The 20,472-nt window shown below is 40.5% G+C and overlaps 1 protein-coding gene across 1 annotated transcript in view; it reads right to left on the bottom strand.

Moving 5' to 3' along the window:
- Nucleotides 1-1,631: 1,631 nt before the first annotated feature.
- The window catches only part of LOC145408109 (COMM domain-containing protein 2), a 105,799-nt gene continuing 86,958 nt past the window's right edge, over nucleotides 1,632-20,472 (bottom strand). Inside the window, exons 3-4 of the mRNA XM_080278916.1 lie at nucleotides 15,729-15,843; nucleotides 1,632-2,008 (exon numbers count right to left, since the gene is read on the bottom strand). Coding sequence (XP_080135042.1) covers nucleotides 1,827-2,008; nucleotides 15,729-15,843 — 297 coding nt within the window. The 3' untranslated portion in view covers nucleotides 1,632-1,826. The remainder of the gene's footprint in view (nucleotides 2,009-15,728; nucleotides 15,844-20,472) is intronic.

Genomic DNA, 20,472 nt, shown 5'->3' with positions numbered 1-20,472 from the left:
TCACTGTTAATTGCTAAACTAATCATATATAAGCGTGGCTCATACCCTAAGCCAATAACAGCGCTTCCGTCCCACACCAAACATGAAGGGCTCGCATATGAAAGCCCTGCTACCTGGCTCCTGCTCCTGCATTGTCTCCTTTATGTTGACGTGTGGTTCTGGTATGGAGTATGAGGTTGTTAGAGTTCGCTGGTGACCAGTTTGATGTTGGTTTGGGGGTAAGAGGGACATCTTTTCCAAAATGACAGACTCATAAGTAATTTTTCTCATAAGATTAGTTATTTCTAAATCGCAAGGTTCTCAAATCACGGTGTGTGCCCAGTCTCATAAGACCGCAATTTAGGCGATTCCACTGTACTTAATATTTGCAGCAGCAAACCTACATATATTTTGTAGGGGAAGAGCAGATATTAAGATAAGAAAGCAAGTTGCAGGTATACTGGAAATGCTCAAACCAATTAATCTGGCCCAGAATATTATGTGCTGAACTCTAGGGATAAAATCACTAAAGTTGTTGGATATACCATCTCTTGGTCTCACTTGTTTCTCAACAACACCAGTTCATCCAATAAGAATTCACTAGTGCTTGACACTTTTACCTTGAGGCAGTACTCTAAAGTAAGTCACACTTGTATGTTCCATGATATTAACAATTAATGAAAAGACAGCAGGCGCAATTGCTCTGCTGTACAGTATACAGTACTGTATTGCCTTTTTGTACAGAGTGCTTCACTGATGATAAGGCTGTACAGTACAGTGCTCTGTGCATTGAAGGAGATTTTATCAGTTGGCTTCCTTTTATGTATATAACTAGTTCAAGCAAGGTGAGGCTGTCTGGACATTGCTACTCCTCACCCTGCCCTTGGGTGGGAAAGGAGGTCCGGATGATGATGATGATGAACTAGTTCAAATTATTATTTTATTAATTCATACAAGACTAGCCAGCTTGCTTAAGGACTATGGACCATGCAAGCATATAGGGGTAATTTCACACCATGTGTTACAATCTTAAGCCATTTCCCTCATCAGACTCCCTTGGTCTGCCTCTGAGCATTGTTATCTTCATATTCATAGCTGACCCTTCTCAGCCAGACACGCTCCCTCTTTATTTGAACTTGTCCAAACCATCTGAACTTACTAGCTTGCATCACATCTCTGATATTTCTCGTGCCAAATTTCTCTTACAGCACAGTCTTCAGTGTTATCATTCATTGATGCCCCACTCATCCAGCTCAAAATTCTCATTTTAGTATGTTCCAATCCTCACATATCCTTTTCTTTCACAAGCCAAGTCTCATTACTTAGAATGAAAGGCATAAGTTACAGAGGTGAGCACCCCGGATAAGCACCTCAAGGTGTCTGCCACTGCCTTGACCTTTACCTTTACCAGTCCAAGCAAATCATGTGTGAAAAATCTGTGGTCTAGAGTTAACCAAGAAACCCCCTTCATTTTAATGATATTTTATTTATACTGTATCTTTGTTACCACCTGATAATTTTATTAGATTCAGAGGAGACCCCTCATACTAAAGTGGTTGGAAGAATCTCCATTACCTCATCAGTATGAAGCTCTCATTCTTGAACTTTGTTTTTGATGCCATCAATTGTTTTTAATCAGAGTAAGGAGAGACTGCACTCATATAACTTGAATTCAGTTGCTGCTGTCACCAAATGTTGGTAATCAGCTTTACTCATAATTTTTGGACTGCAGGAGTTAGATATTGCCTTTATTTACCTCTGCACTACTACAGGTCTGTCGTAGGTAGTATAACATTGTCTGGAGATAGCAAGAATAAACAAGAGAAGAAATCATCTGATTCCAGGGGTTAAGTGTGTATGTTATTTAAGTAGCGTTGCACTCGGCGAGCATGGTGTGTAGTAGCCTCTTGCAGAGCCTCCTCCAGCACAGCAGTCATGTGCTGCAGGTTGTTTGGGTCTGTCTGCAGCACCACCTTGCCACAATCACCAGTCTCATCACTATCTTTATAGGCCTCACCGCACTGCATACCTGAAAAATAAACACCTATGTCAAAATCACCAGTCCTATCACCACCACTAAAGCTTATACACTTTACCACGCTGCATATCTGAAAAAGAACCACGTTGTTAGAATCACCAGTTCCATCACTACCACATTTATAGGATTCACTAAGCTGCATACTTGAAAAAGAATCACCTTGTTAGAACATCTGTCCCACTGCCACCTCATTTATTGACTTCACTACAGTTCATACCTGACATATTTAAAGAAGTGATAGTGTGGTAGGTGGTGAGGACCATCATCCACTTAGTTGATGTAGTGCTGCCTACTTCTTCCTTCACTTTTATCACTTTTTATGTCTGCCCTCCTCTTTTCCGGGGAGGGGGTTAGTGCCCTTTCCCGGAAAACAACTAACTAAAAAAACAAACAAGAAGCCTCGGACAAGGACTGACCAAACGATGACGACCCAGGACCGGACAAAGGACTTGGTAATGGGTACATGGAATGTAAAAGGAGCGAATGATGAGGTGAAAGAGAGAAAGAGAGATTGTCCAGGTGCTTGAGGGTGCGAAAGTGGATGTATGTGGAATAACTGAAACAAAATGGAGAGGAGAAAGTGTGAGAGAATGGGAGTATGGATGGGGTATATGTGCAGGAGTAGGTGAGAATGAGAGGGCAAAGGAAGGAGTATGTATAGTTGTGGGTAAAAGATGGAAGAAGAACATAAGACAGTATGGATCAGTTGGGTCAAGGATTGTGTGGGTAAAGTTGAAAGTTGGAATACAAATGTGGGCGATTGTGTGTGTGTATGCTCCAACGCAAGATCGTGCTAGAAGAGTGAGAGAAGAGTTCTGGACAAATGTAGAAGTGTGCATGGAAAAGTTTGGAAGGAATGAGAGTGATTTTGATTGGTCATATGAATGGTAAAGTTGGGAATGTGAAGATGAATGGAATAGTTGGTGAGTGGGGTGTGCCAGTTGAGATAGATGAGAATGGGAGTGTGTTAGTGGACATTTGTGCTGGGAGGGGGTTGGTGATAGCCAGTACCCTCTTCAGGCATAAAATGATCCACAGGTATACATGGCAAGTGATGAAAAAGGTGGGTGGTGAACTGAATGAAAGGAAGGCAATGATTGATTATGTGTGTGTGGATGAAAGGATGCGAAGATGTGTAATGGATGCAAGAGCTTATAGAGGTTGGGGGAGTGGACTTTCTGACCACTACTTGGTGGTGGCCAGAATTAGGATTCAAGTAAGATGGAGAAATAGAAGAAGGGAAAGACGAGAGGAAGAAGTAGTTGCAAGGAGAGTGGAAAGGTTACAAGAGGATGAGAAAAAGGCAGAGTATAAGAGAGAAGTGGAGGAACGATTGGGCAAATATGAACTGGAGCAGATGGGAGACGTGGAAGGTGTGTGTAGGATATTTACAGAAGAAATATGTGCAGCATGTGATGTGGTGTGTGGAAGGAAGAGAAGACAGAGGGGGTTGCAAGGAACAGCGTGGTGGACTGAAGAGGTGAGACAGGCTGTGGCACAAAAGAAGAAAGCATACAATGAATGGATGAGGAATAGGAACGTGGAAGAAGTTGAGAGGCGGAAGAGAGTTATATGTATAAAGAAAGAGAGAGGTGAAAAGACTAGGAAGAGAGTGGATGAGGAATTTGGAAGGAATTTGAGTGTAAAGTGGAGGGACTGTAAGAAAATGTTCTGGAAAGATGTGAAAAGAGTAAGACAGGGTGGAAGTGAAGTTAGCAGGGGAGTGAAAGATAAAAATGGTAGATTACTAGTGAAGAAGGGAGAAAAAGTGAGCAGATGGAGAGAACTCTTTAAGGAATTGTTGAACATTGAAGATGGAAGTAATGCAAGTATAAGTGGCTGGGGAATGGCTGGGAGAAGGAGGGAGGTGAGAAGACAGGAAGAAATCAGTAGGATAGAAGTTGTGGAAGCAATGAAGAAAGTTAAATTGGGGAAAGCCCCAGGAATTGATGGAGTGTGTGGTGAAATGCTGAAGCATGGGGGAGAGATAGTAGTACAATTGATGTGGAAGATGTGCAAATTGGCCTGGGAGGAAGGTAGAGTCCTGGAGGATTGGAAGTCAGGCATAATTATTCCCTTGTAAAAAGGAAAAGGGGAAAAAGAAGTGTGTGGTAATCATAGGGGCATTTGTCTTCTTAGTATAATAGGAAAAGTGTATGGTAGGATACTTATTGACAGAGTTAGAGAAAGAACAGAGAAATTAGTTGGAGAAGAACAGGGAGGCTTTAGGAAGGGAAGAGGTTGTGTAGCTCAGATATTCATTCTTAGATCTTTAGTGGAAAAGTTTCTAGAGAAGGGAAAGAAGTTGTATGCGGCTTTCATGGATTTGGAGAAAGCATATGACAGGGTGGATAGACAAGGATTGTGGAAAGTGATAAGAATGTATGGAGTAGATGGGAAGTTGTTGAATGCTGTGATGAGTATGTACGATGGTGCGAAGGCTGCAGTGCGTGTGGATGGTGAACTAAGTGAATTTTTCTCTTTAAAAGTTGGGTTGAAACAGGGATGTGTCATTTCTCCATGGTTGTTCAATCTTTACATGGATGGGGTAATAAAAGAGGTACAAGGTAGGGTAGTGGATGTAGGAGTGGCCCTGGTGAGAGAGGATAGTGTTTGGAAACTCCTTGTACTGTTGTTTGCAGATGATACAGTGTTGTTGAGTGAAGATGAAGGGGAGCTGCAAGGCTTGATGGATGAGTTTGGGAGAGTGTGTAAGAAACGGAATCTAAAGGTGAATGTAGGGAAGAGTAAAGTGATGGTCTTTGAGAGAGGTGAAGTCAGTGAATGTACAGCGACGTTGGATGGTGAGGAATTGGAAAATGTGAGTACGTTTAAGTACTTAGGTAGTGTGATGAGTAAGGATGGAGGTTTGGAGGGTGAAGTGCTTGAAAGGGTACAGCAGGGAAGAAAGGTTGCTGGTTCTTTGAAAGCAGTGATAAGAAACAGGGAAGTGAGCATGGAAGTGAAAAAGTTACTACATGACAGTATTGTGATACCAACTCTAACGTATGGAAGTGGAGCTTGGACGTTGTTGGAAGGACACAAGTCAAGAGTGAGAGCAGTGGAAATGAGTTATTTAAGAGGAGCCTGTGGAGTCACATGGAGAGACAGGCTGACGAATGAGGATATAAAGGAGCGTTGTGGTGTTGATGTGGATGTGATAGGAAGCGTTATGAGGAACACACTGAGGTGGTTTGGCCATGTGGAGAGGATGGAGGGTGAAAGACTGAACTGACGAAGAGAGTGTATGTGAGTGAGGTGGAGGGGGGAAGAGGGAGGGGGAGGTAGAGGATGAGATGGAGGGATGGGGTGGGGAGGTATATGAGAGAGGGGGGTGCGAGTTGGGAGCAGGGGAGTGAAATGGCGGGGGACAGGGCGACTTGGAGGCGATTTGTTTGTGGCCACCCCAAACGGCATTGCGGCGTCTGGCAATAGATAGATAGATTTTCTGTCACTTTTTAGTACTTATCTTTCCTTTTCAGGTGGCTTTACATTGAGTGATAGGAATAATGGTTTCCTGCAGCTTAAGCTGGGAAACCATTTACAGCACTGGGTGGTAACCATACAACCCACACATTCCGTATGTGTCGGCAAGTGGGTTGGCAGAGGGTTAGTGCCCCTCCCATAAAACCACTAACTCAAAAACAAGTGACCACCCCTTATGGGATTATGGTATCTAGCTATAGATTGATGTACAGTGTGGTATGGATGCCTTGGTACAGCCACCCCAAGAAATGATGACTATCCAGAAGTTTCTGATATATGATAATGCACATGCTCTTCCTTATATCTGTACAAATGAAACATGTTGTAAACTTATGCTAGGAAACAATAACTAAACTCAAAATATTTGTGCCTTTCATTTCTGTAGGAAGTAATTATGGTGACTAGTTACGATATTAGGAAATCCTCAAATGGAACTACTGTACTTGAAATGTCATAGCTATCACCCAGGGAAGATCAGGGACAAATTACGAAATTTAAACCTATACTGTAACAAACCGTAATTCCTTAATAGCATAAATGAAAAGAGCATACCTTCAATAAATAAGTAAATAATTTTTGTTAACTGAACTCAGTCTAATAGATCATTAATGAATAATTCTAAGTCATACATTCCACTCTTGTTGTCTCCATGGACAACACCAGAAAACTGGAAAACAGCATGTTAAAAGTTTATTTAAAATGGCCCATCAACAAGCACAAAGGGAGACAATTGTTGCTCATTAGCAGCTGGTTATTATGCTGCATTTGGCCAGTTTTCCAGTAAGAGAAATCACAAGAAGATTTAGAATAAATCAGATGGCAATACATGTGTGAGTAAAATATCATGAAGAAAGAGAGATCCTCCTAAACCTGTTGTGGGTCAGCTTTCCTTGGAGGATGCCAAACTTGTCAGCCTAGTAGTTTCAGTGCCTAACCACTGGCAATAGTAATAGAATGCAGTTCATATGCAAACTGCTGAGTTCAAACTTTCACATCAATAATTTCAGTTAAGCAGGATATAACTGGTTTATTTAAACAGAATAAAGATATGAAAGAACACAAGACAGAGAAGGTGTGCATTTTTCCACTGTAAGGCTTTGTAAACTCATGTTCTGGTCCTCTGTTGCCTAGAGAAGAAGTGAAAAGTATTATCTGGCATATCTGCCAAAAACTGAGTATTTTTTCATCTGTAACAATAATTTTGATCAGTATAACTAAGAGGACAACAAGGAATAAAAGGCAAACATCTAGTTGCAACCTCATGTAAACTAGCATTCCTTTACTACCATTGTATTTTCAGTACTGTGACCTCCTTATTCTTCTTATATTATGGCCATAGCATTTGAAAATCAACAGAAGTACTGCATTCAACAAGAATGTTACTCAGTTAGTTTTAGAAACAAGACCAGTGTTTAATAGCATGGGATTAGTCACTCTGGGAACACAGGGTTTGCTGTGCGGGGTAATATATTACACATTCAGCTTTGGAAAACATATCTTACGGTGTTAGTTATAATATTTCATCCCTGCATGTTATCAGTTTTACATATTTCTCATCATGAAAATTTATGTATATTATTCAGTGACATGATGTGAAGGTACAGAATATTTTATATTTACTCATTGTTCACTGAACATCTGGCAGTGTAGAGTGACTGAAACAATTTGAAATTTTTCTGTTACTTCTTAGGGCAACTGTATAAAGATTTGTAAAGATATGAAGGAATGAAGACTGTTGATATCAGGGAAGATGAATGTGCACTCAGTTGGTATGGACATATGGAGAAGATGAATTAAGATACATTGGTGAGAAGGACATTATACATAAATGCATTTGAAGGTGGGAGGAGACATGGTAGGCCAAGGAGAGTTTGCATGAATATTGTGCTTGAGTGTGTAAGAAAGCTGGGTTTGGGAATTGATGAGGTTTCTGAACTTACTGGAGATCAAGTTGGTTGGATAAATTATTTCTGGAGCAGCATATGACAAGGGTTTTTACCCCACTGAATCATGGTGGCAGGTGGTGGCAGCCATCATCCAATCACTTGATGTAATGCTACCTAACTCTTCATTGATCTTCATCATTCTTTCTCTGTGTCTACCCTCCATTCTTCCTAGTTCTTCCTTTCCTTGCTTTCACTTCTTATTGCTCTACTTTTCACTTCATGTGGCTCTACACCGAGTGACAAGCCTAATGGTTTCCTATAACATAGGAAGCCATTTACAACACACTAGGTGGTAACCAGATAACAGGGTGATGTGGAGCAGCTATGGTGCCCCTGCTAACTGGATGGAGTGATACAAACATGGTGTCCATCCAGGAACCAAACCTCTGCATGTTTCCCCAGCCTTGCTGTTGCGAGATGTTGTCATCCAGAAGGGAATGTTGATTCACTGCTCAAGATGACCCTACAGAGGCAAATGTTTGTCTGTGGTTGATGGGTGTGCTTGGCCAGACACACTGGGGTTTATCAACAACTATTTAGTCATCTAATAAGGCTTGCTAAAATTTAATCCATAATTTATATTAGTACAAATAATAATGCTGCAACTGACTGTCACCATTTTTACACTATATAGTCTATTTTTTTTTTTTTTTTATGTAATTGGGGGGGGGGGGAGACTATCAAAATACTGAGTCACCCCAGCTTGGTCCTAAGCCAGTCCTTTGCTGGTTACCATGCTTGTAATAGTCCAGGATCATTTTTACTCCCATGCCATTTTGTGAGATATAGTAATGGCCTCTAGTACTGAAATTACTCAAATATTACTTGGAAAAATCATAACTGATAGGAATGATCTTTTTCATCCATCCATCCATCACAATCCTACATTGCCCCAAGAGAAGCGTAGGAGCCCGGGGCTAGGCAGTTGGTCTCGACATTTAAGATGAGAGTGACCAGCCTCACTCATCCCTGAGTGGCATTACATGAGCAATCAACCCCAACCACTCCTTGGATATAAACCTTCACCGGCTCAATCCGACTGGAGCGCAATAATTACCCACTAAAGCACCAGGTGCCAAAATTTGGTTATATGATTACCACCCAGCATAGTACAGTAAAAGTCCTATTATTCGGCAGCTGATTATTCGGTAGATCTGACATTTCGGCAGTTTTGAGAAATAGTCCCATTTACGAAAATCACTGATTGTTCGGCAGATGTCCGGAATCATCTCGGCAGTCCAGGAAGTGTTATCTGTGACTTTTAGGCCTAATGTTTCATTACAATGTTTGTTCACTAGTTTTTATATTTTTTGAGATTCAGGTATAGTACTGTATTGATTACAATATTGCACAGTATCATACAGTACAGTAACCACCCCCACCAAATTAGCTAAGGTTACGTTCCAAGCCCCCTTGCTAATTCTTGAAATTCGTTCATTCTTGACGCCTTCCTGAAAATGACATTTACCATTAATTGCGTAGCCCATTAACCACTGACACTGTAATGCATTACCCATAAATAAATGTTGCTTGTTAAATCAGTTTCCCCGTTGTTTTTAGCTGTACGGCTGTGACAGCTCTAGTATTGGTATTCCTCAGCATAATGATGGAAGGGGCTGTCCTGTTTAAATAAACCTAACCTAACCGAGTTTAACTGTACAGTACCTAATAATTTAACGAAACCTAACCTAACCTAAAGTCAGAAAAATACTTAAAAATAAACTGGAGGAATATGAATTGCTAAGATCTTTCTGATGAAAGTTAAATGTACATTTAGCGCTAATTCTTTTGTTCGTTTTTGTGTTTAACGTGAAAGAGAGAGTATTGATGCAAACAGTAATATATCCCATTAACCCCTTAATAACCTCCGGCACTGAACAACCCTTTACAGTACCGATGTCAGTGATGTCAAGATAGTGTGAGCTATAAAGAAAACTGAACAATTATGGGGAGGGAATGAGGGTCACTGGTATGTTTACACGACTCTACGCTACGATTCCAAGCAGTCAGGCGGTCGGTTAATCTCATATGTTTTCGCCCATTTGGTAAATACATCGTAACTTTATCAATATTTCCGTGACTCATAGCGATATCATAGCATGGGTTTAGGAAGCTAAATAGCACATTGCTAGGTGGGCCAGACGATTATCTTCACATCTTTAAGAAAAATAAATTTATTTCAGAAGAATGGAAGAAACTTACTCTACGTACTCAAAGAGGGATTAAATTTCTTCCATTTTCTTAAAGATGTGAAGATAATCGTCTGGCACACCTAGCAATTTGTTATTTAGCTTCCTAAACCCATGCTATGATTCGCTGTGATTCACGGGAGAAATTACAAAGTTACGGAGCATTTACCAAATGGGCGAAAACATCTGAGATTAACAGAGCCCCTGACTGCTTGGAATCGTAGTGTAGAGTTGTGTAAACATACCAGTGACCTTCGTTCCCTTCCCATACTTGTTCACAGTTTTTTCATGGCTCACTAACTTGACATAACTGACACCGTTACTGTAAAGGGTTGTTCAATGCCAGAGGTTATTAAGGGGTTAATGGAATACATTAATGTTTGCATCAATACTCTCCCTTTCACATGTAAACAAAAAAACGGACAAAAGAATGAGTGCTAAATGTACGTTTAACTTTCATCAGAAAGACCTCACCAATTCATATTCCTTCACTTTATTTTATGTAATTTTCCGACTATTTTATTTTGTTTGGAAAAAGTACTGTATTAGTACTCACTCCAAACATATTTGTAATAATATAAGTAGTGATGAGTTCACCAATACAAGTCATGTACTGAGCTGGTAGGTAATATTCTGTATCATTTCGGCCATCCAGGAAGTGTTATCTGACTTGTAGGCCTACTGTGTCATTACACTTGTATATGTTCACTAATTTAGGTATATATTTCAGATTCAGGTATAGTACTGTATTCATTGCAATATTGTACAGTATATAGTACTCTCTCCAAACATAGTTGTATTACCATAAGTGATGATGACAATGTTGACCAATATATTTAAGGTACTGAGTGGGTAGATTTTTTTATTATTCGGCAAATCTAATTTCTCGGCATCATCCCGGTCCCATAGATGCCGAATAACAGGACTTCTACTGTAAATAGTTTCCTGGTGTACAGGAAACCATTTGGCTTGTCATTCAGTGTAGAGTCACCCACAGGCAGAAGGAAAAGGAAAGAATGAAGGAAAGAAAGACAGAAGAGGGAGTGTACAGTCACTCGTAGGCAGAAGGACAAGGAAAGAATGAAGGATAGAAAGACAGAAGAGGATGGAAGGAGAGAAGGATGGAAGAGAGGAAAGGGCAGACACCCAAGAGCAGAAATACATCAAGTGAGTGGATGGTGAGCACCCCCACCTACTTTTATTTTGTATAATTTTATGATTTACAACTGCAGATGCACTACTCATATGACAGTCTTCACATCATCACACTGAATTACTTTTACCTGGTTTACTGAACGCTGTAGCTGGTCACTTATATATATTACAACATGATTCTTATTCACTGTTAACATCAATCTTTGTACTGAAAACCCATGTATTATCTTGAATTTTGGTATATTCTAAATTTAAGCCTTTAACATATCGCCAAGAGACTCGCACATGTGCTTTAACCCTTCCATGCTGGGGGTTTTCTGATGTCATCCACTCCTTCCATGACCGTGGAAAAAATGCCCTTACTTCAAACCCTAGTACAGTATGTGCCAAACAGTAATAGCTAGAGAAAAAAAATTAAAGATACATAAGACTCACCAACTCTTCCCCTTTCAAATGAAAGTATCCCCATGTCTCCAGGTGGTCCCATCGATGAGTAAGGAAAAGTTGAAGATGACTTGTTTTCTGTGTTTTGGTGGGCTTATCCGTGCACGTGCCACTGCCAGTGACCTTGGACTCGCTGGCAAGCATTGGCAGCACTGACCAGAGTGGTGATTGTAACACTGCCCAGGCCTCCTTCGAGGAAACTGGAATTTTCCACTCAGTCTTCGACTTTTCCTTACTCACTGTCATAGAGATGAGTCATTACCCTGTTCATGTGGCTCCCCATTGGGTTTTCCGCTCATTTCATAGCACCACTATACCCATAGGTGTTTGAGAAAAGAATAGCACTTTGATTTTCTGTACTCACTTCATGCGAAAATTACAATAATTTCCCTCTACTATGGCACTTATACTGTACAGTAATCCCCATACTTTCTGGACACCCCACTTATTGGACATTGTGGGCCTGGACCTTTGGACACCCCCCCCCAAAAAAAAAAAAAAAAAAAAAAAAAAAAAAAAAAAATTCCCCACCCGTAATTTGAAATTGCCGCACGGCACCGAACAGCTGTTACACCATGGACCCTTCACTCCTCCCCTGTCAGGATTGCCATTTGGTATTTTTCATTACCAAATGTGGGCCAATTTGGTAATGAAAAATTTGTTTGGTAATGAATCAGAATAATGCATTATCAAACAGATTTTTTCACATGTATGAGGATACACAGGATGGAGATGGTGGATTGTTTGCTCTCTCTGATTAATCTGCTAGACAACATAGCCTGAAAACAGTCAACATGCTGTTAATTATAAGAAGAGTGATTACATGTATTTCCACTTGTATATATAATTAGTGAAGAATAAATGCTAGCTTTACGAAGTTGGTAATGAAAAGTTAAATTTGGTAATGAAAAATGAAGAGTTTGGTAATGTGGCCATTGCGATTTGGCAACTCTGTTTCCCCATTACCAACACTCCAACAGTTACTCTGTTTCCCCATCACCAACACTCCAACAGTTACTCTGTTTCCCCGTCACCAACACTCCAACAGTTACTCTGTTTCCCCGTCACCAACACTCCAACAGTTACTCTGTTTCCCCGTCACCAACACTCCAACAGTTACTGCCTAACTTCGATCGCAAGTAGATGCTTATCGCAATGGAAGCCACACGTGCTCATGTTTTGTGAATAAACAGTGAATAAATTGCAATACCTCGCTACTAGACCACACGGGAATTTACAGTGTTGTGCAATGTTAAGAAATTAGAATTTAGAGTGCAAAGGATTAACTGTGGAGTGCAAAATGGCGGTTGAAACTGATGTGGTGAAGTTAAGAACAATGTGCAGTGTTAAACAATTATAACTCACAGTGCAAGAACTAAATGCAGCACAACACTGGGTTACTGTACATGCTTCAAGAGTGTTTTCACCACTGCCAAACCTTAGGAGAGGCGGCCACAAACGTTCTGTAAGTACCCTGGCTGAGGTACAGTCACTTCTAATTCCTCATTCTTTGGTTCCTTTTTATTTATTTCATGCTTTATGTCCATTACTGGTGTTAATAGGGTCTTACATAAGTTTAAATAGGTGCTATGCATGTCCGGTAGGGAGTTATTTAGGTGGCTTTTAAGGTTAGGCTAGGTTAGGGTCCTTAAGTACCAGTCCAGGAGCCAGGGGCCCACTTTCTGGACGGGACCACTTTCCAGACATGCCTTTGGCTATATTACATCGGACAGTAGAGGGATTACTGTATTTGCACTTGACATCATGATTATGGGTAATTGCACTTTCAGAAGCAAATGCTCTGGCTGTTTCAAGCCGTATGGTTGTGTATGAGGTAATTACTTGTATTAAAATTATGACTAATTTGTACTAATCAGGAGCATTGTGAAAATATTACTAATGTTATACACAACTTACACTTTTTGTTCTTCACATCATACATAAGTTTATTCTCACATATTCACCATTACCTTTAGGGAAAAAGTTTAGTTACAGCCAACCAGGTCATTTTTTTTCTCACCCATGCACTCCTGTTTTTTTTTTATTATGTAGCAGGTAGGGTTATTCAAGCTATTTCCAATCATTATTTCACAGTGCCATAAACAGTAACACTTATTGCAAGGCACTTGTAAAACTTATTATAAAACACATTTCATAACACTTACTAGATATAACTTATATCTTACATTTCACTTGTGTATAAAAAAAACACACTTGTGCATATGTGTTTACTATTCACAACTTTCCACACACCTGCTCAGTCATTGAGCCCTTTCCCCAGTGCCGTGTACAGACTGAGCCATGCTTCACTGGGGTACCTTGGGTGCCTACCTACCCTATGGTTGTTATAGGAAATGGTTGCAGGTTCAAAGGGTGGTGGGAAGAAGCTTGCGACTATATCAGTCAACCAGCATTGCTCCGTGCCCCAAATGGTGACAGTATAACATGTCAACTGGTGCGTATGGGTTAAAGAGACAGTTTTGAGTGTGAGAAAAAGCCCTCATGCACATTATTTACCAAAACATACCACTCTTCCAGCAGGGTCTGTCTTTAGCTATTTCAAAAGAATATAAACCCAACTGAAATGGTTTGATTTGATAACTCAAGCTCAGAGGCTGTCAAATATTTGATGTACAAGGTGAATTAATGACGTTTAAAAAAAAAAAAAAAAAAAAAAAAAAAAAAAATCATTACTATTGCTGTGACCTTGCCATTACCTACTGATTTATATTTATGGTGAAGTACATGACTTGGCCAGGTATGAATGGTACAATACCTCTCATTTAATAGACAGCTCAACAAAAAGTCACCACCTAAAGGGTTGGGGGGGGGGGGGAATGAAAACTGATGATACAAAACTTATGCTTACAGTTTCTGTATTGGCAGTTTGCATAATTTAACATATGAGAGGATATTCATGTGTAATATAGGACGAAGTTGTACCAAGTCTCTAATGCGGTTTAGAATACAATGGGTTATCATATACAGTATACTTCTTCTTTCCTGCAGCTTATGGAAGGGATGATAGAATAAACTGCACAGCACACAACAAATGAAGACCTGTTAAGACTCTATTTGTGTCTCAGAATGATAAAGTGATGCCAAGTTTAAGCATAAACAATTCAGCCTGATGATATACCTTTAGTTTTAATCATGCTACTACCAGATGATCTGACTCCACATAGAACATCCCAGAGGTTCTAAGTCTCCCCAGAATGAACAAAATTGCTGGGATAGAAAGAATGAGATTTATGTTGCTGTAGGTGGTGCGACCATTATCCACTCACTTGATGTAGTGCTGCCTACTCCTTCCTTAGCTTTTATCATTCTTTTTCCGTGCCTGCCCTCCTCTCTTCTTATTTCTCCCATCTTTCCTGTCACTTCTTATTGCTTTTCTTTCCTATACAGGTGGCTTTACACTGAGTGACAAGCCAAATGGTTTCCTGTAAGCCAAGAAACCATTTACAATGCTGGGCGATAACCATGTGTCAACAAGTGGGTCGGTGGAGGATTAGTGCCCCTCCCTGTAAAACAAATTACTCAAAATCAAGTGGCCACCCCTTACGGGAATATGGCGTCTGGCAATAGATAGATAGATAGACTGAGGGGAGTAGTTTAACCATGTCGTCACTCATTCTCTAGGCTTTTTTTTTTTTTTTTTTTTTTTTTTTTTTTTTTTTTTAAACACTGTATAAATCAAGGTAGCCTACATCACAGACAACAAATATTGGTCCTCAGATCCTTGATCACTGCAATTTGGCATAGGGTCAGTATGATAAAATGATGAGAATCTAGTCACTCCCTAGTGATGAACCCAGATCTGCCCTCAGTGACAGTGAAAAATGAGGTGTGTCACATCCTAATCTGCAAACAGTTAGCCATGAATTCTGGAAACAAATGTCAAGTGGCAGTATTTGGTAAATACTGTATTAAATTTCTACTATGGCAATGACATGCTTCAGTAAAGCACCACTCTTACTCAGAAAAACCATACAAATATATACAGTATATTTGATGGCCAACTTCACAGAGCTCATTACTGATATAATGAATTGACTGTGTCTTATGTTTAAGGGACTGCTAGATGGAAGACCAATTTATGCCAATGCACAATAACCAGTCATAAGCTGCCATTCATGTGTGATATTTTTATTAACAAGTATTTCAGTGATAAGTGGTGTGTGTTCTTACCAAATTTCATAAGTTTACCAAGATATATATAATATCCAGGCCCAGGACCAACTTAAGCACACCAATCAGGTAGCAGATGACATTTAGAAAGTCCCTTATTATTATTTTTCAAGGGCTTCTCTACAACTCTCATCCAAAATATCAGCAAAACATGTTGCATTGGAGTTTGCTGGCATGTTAACTTAGGGATAAAAGGGATATGGTAGGGATACTTGTAGGATAGTCATAATTATTCTAATTGAAATTTCAGTTGCTGTGCATTGGTTAGGTCTGAATATTGTTGAATAATCATAAGCTTACCTGATTCCTTATAAAGTGAAAGGCAAAGTGTGATAACAGGTTCAGCAATGTGGTGCAGGGCCCGGGATCCAACCAAGATGTCAAACCTCCATTCCAAGTTTTTATAATGAGGGACCTGAATATAAGATGTCACAAAAATCATACAGGTTATGGATTTTCTTAAATTACTTTAATTACTAACTACAGGTAACATAGGTATAAAAAAATTACACACTATACCCAGCGGATGATGTAACAGATACCACCTTACCAGAAACCTCTCCAACAACTTTACTTCTAGCTTTTCTCCACATAGATATGTCTGTTGCTGTTTTCACTTTTTTTTATAAAACGTGGTAGGTGTGGGCACTCACCATCCACTCACTCGATGTAGTGCTGCTCTCAGGTGTCTGCCCTTTCCTCTCCTCCATCCTTCTTTTCTTCCACCCTCTTCTGTTTTTCTTTCCTTCATTCTTTCCTCGTCCTTCTGCCTACGGGTAACTTTACACTCCCTCTTCTGTCTTTCTTTCTTTCATTCTTTCCTCTTCCTTCTGCCTGTGGGTGACTATACACTGTGTGACAAGCCAAATGGTTTCCTGTACACTGGGAAACCATTATCTACGCTGGATGGTAACCATATAAGCAAATTTTTGCTCCTGGTGGTTTAGTGGGTAATTACGGCGTTCTGATTGGATTGAGCTGGTGAAGGTTTGGATAATTACTGCGCTCCGATCGGATTGAGCTGGTGAAGGTTTATATCCAAGGGTTGGTTGGGTTTATTGCTTATCTAATGCCACTCAGGGATGAGCGAGGCTGGTCACTTATATCTTAATTGTCAGGACCAACTTGCCTAGCCCTGGGCCCCTATGCTCCTCATGGGGCAACGCAGGAATGAATGATGAATGAAATGAATGTTCTTCCCTCAGACTTTTCTGTCAGTCAACATTCTCGTGTTGTTCCCTCTTCTTCCTGTCTGGCTTTCACATGCCTGACATTAATACTGCATACAGTATTTTTTAAAAAGGTGTACACTGACCTCTGAATAACACAGTTCCAAGGCACATGGACTTAAATTAAGTGGTGACCAAATTCATCACTCCTGACCAAGTTTCACAGTTATAAACTGAGTACATAGACTGAGCTTGGCAGAAAAAATCCCCAGTGCTTCAAATTATGCATACGGTGACATCATGGTGAACAAGCCTCAACCCATAAAGACATAAAACAGAGACATCAAAAAAGACATAAAGCAACAATAGTGATTTTGGGGGGGGTGCTCTACCACCTCCACTGTCAAGCAGAGGTGCAGAGGAGTTGAAAGTCACCATCAGTTTCAACTTCTCAGCCTCAGAACCCCTACAACACCAAGCCAGTTATCATCTGCCAAGGTGAGTGCCACAGTATGTTGCTTTATTCCTTTTCTTATGTCACTGCTTTGTATGTTTCACCTCTGAATAGCAGCGTATGTCTATAGAAAGCATATCAGTAAGCAAGTTTTGCCACAGCAGGGTTTTAACCCCTATGTGCTGGCATGATTTTGTACTCGGCCACCTACAGAATATGGCCATATTTCCCCAAAATAGCCTGTTTTCAAACCTTCATATCTGGAAAAGTATAGCAGTTAGGGAAACAAATTGACCTCTAACCGCTGGGTGTCAGTATGGACTGACGCAAAAGAGGGCGTGGAAGCCCGCCGGGTGTCAGTAGGAACCGCAGTTGCTTTCACGACATAGTTTGATGTGACCGCCACTTGATCTTGTCATCAAAGGTTAGGCAGTGACTCCTTCCACCTGAAGCAAACATCTCAGTTGTCTCTGTGAATTTGCCAGGTGTAGGACAATGTTTTCTTAAACCTCGTGTCCAATTTTGTTCCCACCTCATGTGGACACCTTGCCTCATCCACCCCTGCCAAGCCTCTTTCCAAGGATACTAGGAAAGGACTCCATGAAAGTGCCATAGGGTGTGCCTTGGACACCACCATGTCTAGTTTATCTAGTAATGGAGAAGTTTTCACAATGAAAGCGAAGCCAAAATCGAGGCTGCACACATACGCACAAACACATCATGCTTCATGTGCCCCAAATTACTCTTCATCACATCCTTACTCATCGATGCAACAACCTACAAATCTGGGGACACTTTCATTCACAAGAAGAAGAGTTGTTGAGTAATATGGTCTTTAATTTGTTTCCCTGGCTGTTATAGTTTCCGAGATATTGAGATTTGCAAACAGACTATGTTTGGAAAAATGCCTGTAGTGAAAGAATGACCGCACTATAAATAGCCATGTTTTTAGGAGTTAAAGACCATATTCATTTTGTTTTGTTTTTGAAGGCTCCAACATACTTGTATGTATCAGCCTTGGTCACCTAATGGCAGCTCTCAGTGCTGCTTGATCTCTGGCAGCTTCCCTATTCAGTCCCGTATCCCTGAGGTCACACTCAATGACCTCGTTCCAGGTCTTTTTCGGTCTGCCTCTCGCAACCCTACCCCCAGCATTAACACTTCTTACTTTCTGCACCCAATTATCATCCCTCATCCATTCAACATGCCCAAACCACCTCAGTCCACCTCTCCTCATCACACCAATACACTCCAGTCCCAACCTACCCCTCAACTATTCCAATGTAAACCTAGCCACCCCCCAGGCCTCACACTCAGGGACACACTGCACATCCATCTAATCAATGTCATATCTGTAAGTTTGAGCTTGCAAATATCCTGTTCCTTTACTGCCCAGGTCTCACTACCATACAGCATTACACTCCTAACACATGCTGCAAACAATGATCCCTTAGCATGGAGGTAAAGCCCTCTCAATGTCAGGAGTGGCAACAGCTCCCTGAACTTCTTCCAGCCACTCCTCACTCTAGCCACAGAGGTAGCTCCAGCCCCATGTCCAGCACATAACATGCCACCCAAATAACAAAACTCTTCCACATACTCAAGAGACTCACCAGCAAGTTCAATCCTTTCATGCTTTGCAATCTCCATCTGCTCTTCCTGACACACTGCACACATGAATTCAGCATTATCTCACAGTCTACCCCTAATACTACTACATCTCTTATGCACCCACTTGTCACTGACACTGCACAAGATGAAATTACTTCCCATGCCATTGTGGCAAATCACACATGGCCACTCACCCTCTTCTTTGACAGTACTGCCACCAGCCCTTGATATCATCAATTTTGTTTTATCTGCATTTACTCTTAAGCCCTTGTGCCGCATACCATCTCTCCACTTCCTAAATCTTTCCTCCACCTCCCTTTCATTCTCTGCAATCAGCACCATATCATCAGTATACATCTCCCACGGGAATCCATTTCTGAAGTCAGGTGAGAGGGCTTCAAATACCATGATAAACAACAAGGGACTCAAAACCGACCCTTGGTGCACATCAACATTCATGGAAAACTCATCGCCCATATCACCCATATTTTCATATTTCACGGCATATAAGACGCTGCAGTGTGAAAGACACATCCTAATTCTGGAAGGGCAGTTCTGAGAAAAAAAGTATGTCTCTACCAAGACTGCAGAAAGGTTGCTTGATTTGAGTAGTTTTCACTCAGATACACACTCACCTTTCAGAATCTCTATTCAGTACTGTATATCGGTCTCTGGTTTATTTATTTTTATGTAAAGGAAGGGTACAAGACAAGAAAACAAACAACCCCTTCCTTAGAAAAAGTTACTTTGTTCCATGACACAATCTTAACAATGTTGTTCCATGACACAATCTTAACAATGTTTATGTTTATGAAGTCCACCTTTCAGAGTCTCTGTTTAGTACTGTATTATATGTCTTTGGTTTCTTTATTTTTATGTAAAAGAAGGGTACAAGACAAAAAAACAAACAAACACCCTCTTCCTTACGAAAAGTTACCTCATACCACGACGCCATCTAAACACTGTTTATGAAGTCCAATCAGTGTTGCCATGTGGAAATTCTATCCATCTGCTAGACTGGCCTTAAACGTGGTAAAAATCCATCAGATTAGGACAAATCAGCAGAAAAACCCGCCAGATAGGCCAAAAAACGCAAGATATAGGGTAAAAATATAAAAAACTTCCCACTAGATTGGTTTTAAAACTTCTAGATTAACAGGAAAACTGCTAAATTGGCAATACTGAGTCCAATTCCTTTTGTACAATAATATGAGACATAATGTTAATCTCCATTAAAGTACTGTATGATAAATATGTATCAGTATATAGAGATAAGTACAGGCATACTGTGGTTTAACGATCCAATTGGTTAGGTAAAACCCCATCATTACATGGGGTATTGTATATCAGGGTACTTTTAACTTGTATTTCAATATGGACCGTTCACCGGCCTTGGGTTTCCCCCCAAACCAAGTCCAAAACCCATCCAAATGAGCCCAAAAACGAGTTTTAAGCCAATCTAAATGGCGTAACAGCTGTCAAGGAAGCTAACCTAAGCCTAACACCTGTAAATAACTCACTAAAACCAACAAAAAATCTGAAAATCGTCAACTATACGTCAAGTGATGAGAAAGGTGGGTGGTGAACTGAATGAACGGAAGGCAATGATTGATTGTGTGTGTGTGGATGAAAGGATGAGAAGGTGTATAATGAATGCAAGAGTGTATAGAGGTTGAGGGAGTGGACTTTCTGACCACCACTTGTTGCTGGTCAGAATTAAAGTCCAAATAAAATGGAGAAATAGAAGAAGGGAAGGACAGGAGGAAGTAGTACATACAAGTAGAGTGGAAAAGTTACAAGAGGATGAAAA

This window comes from Coenobita brevimanus, chromosome 75, assembly GCF_032717465.1.
Source record: "Coenobita brevimanus isolate Jiangsu-jjx chromosome 75, ASM3271746v2, whole genome shotgun sequence".
NCBI lineage: Eukaryota > Metazoa > Arthropoda > Malacostraca > Decapoda > Coenobitidae > Coenobita > Coenobita brevimanus.
Note: the sequence above shows the minus strand (reverse complement) of the source record. Positions and strands in the feature narration are given on the sequence as shown.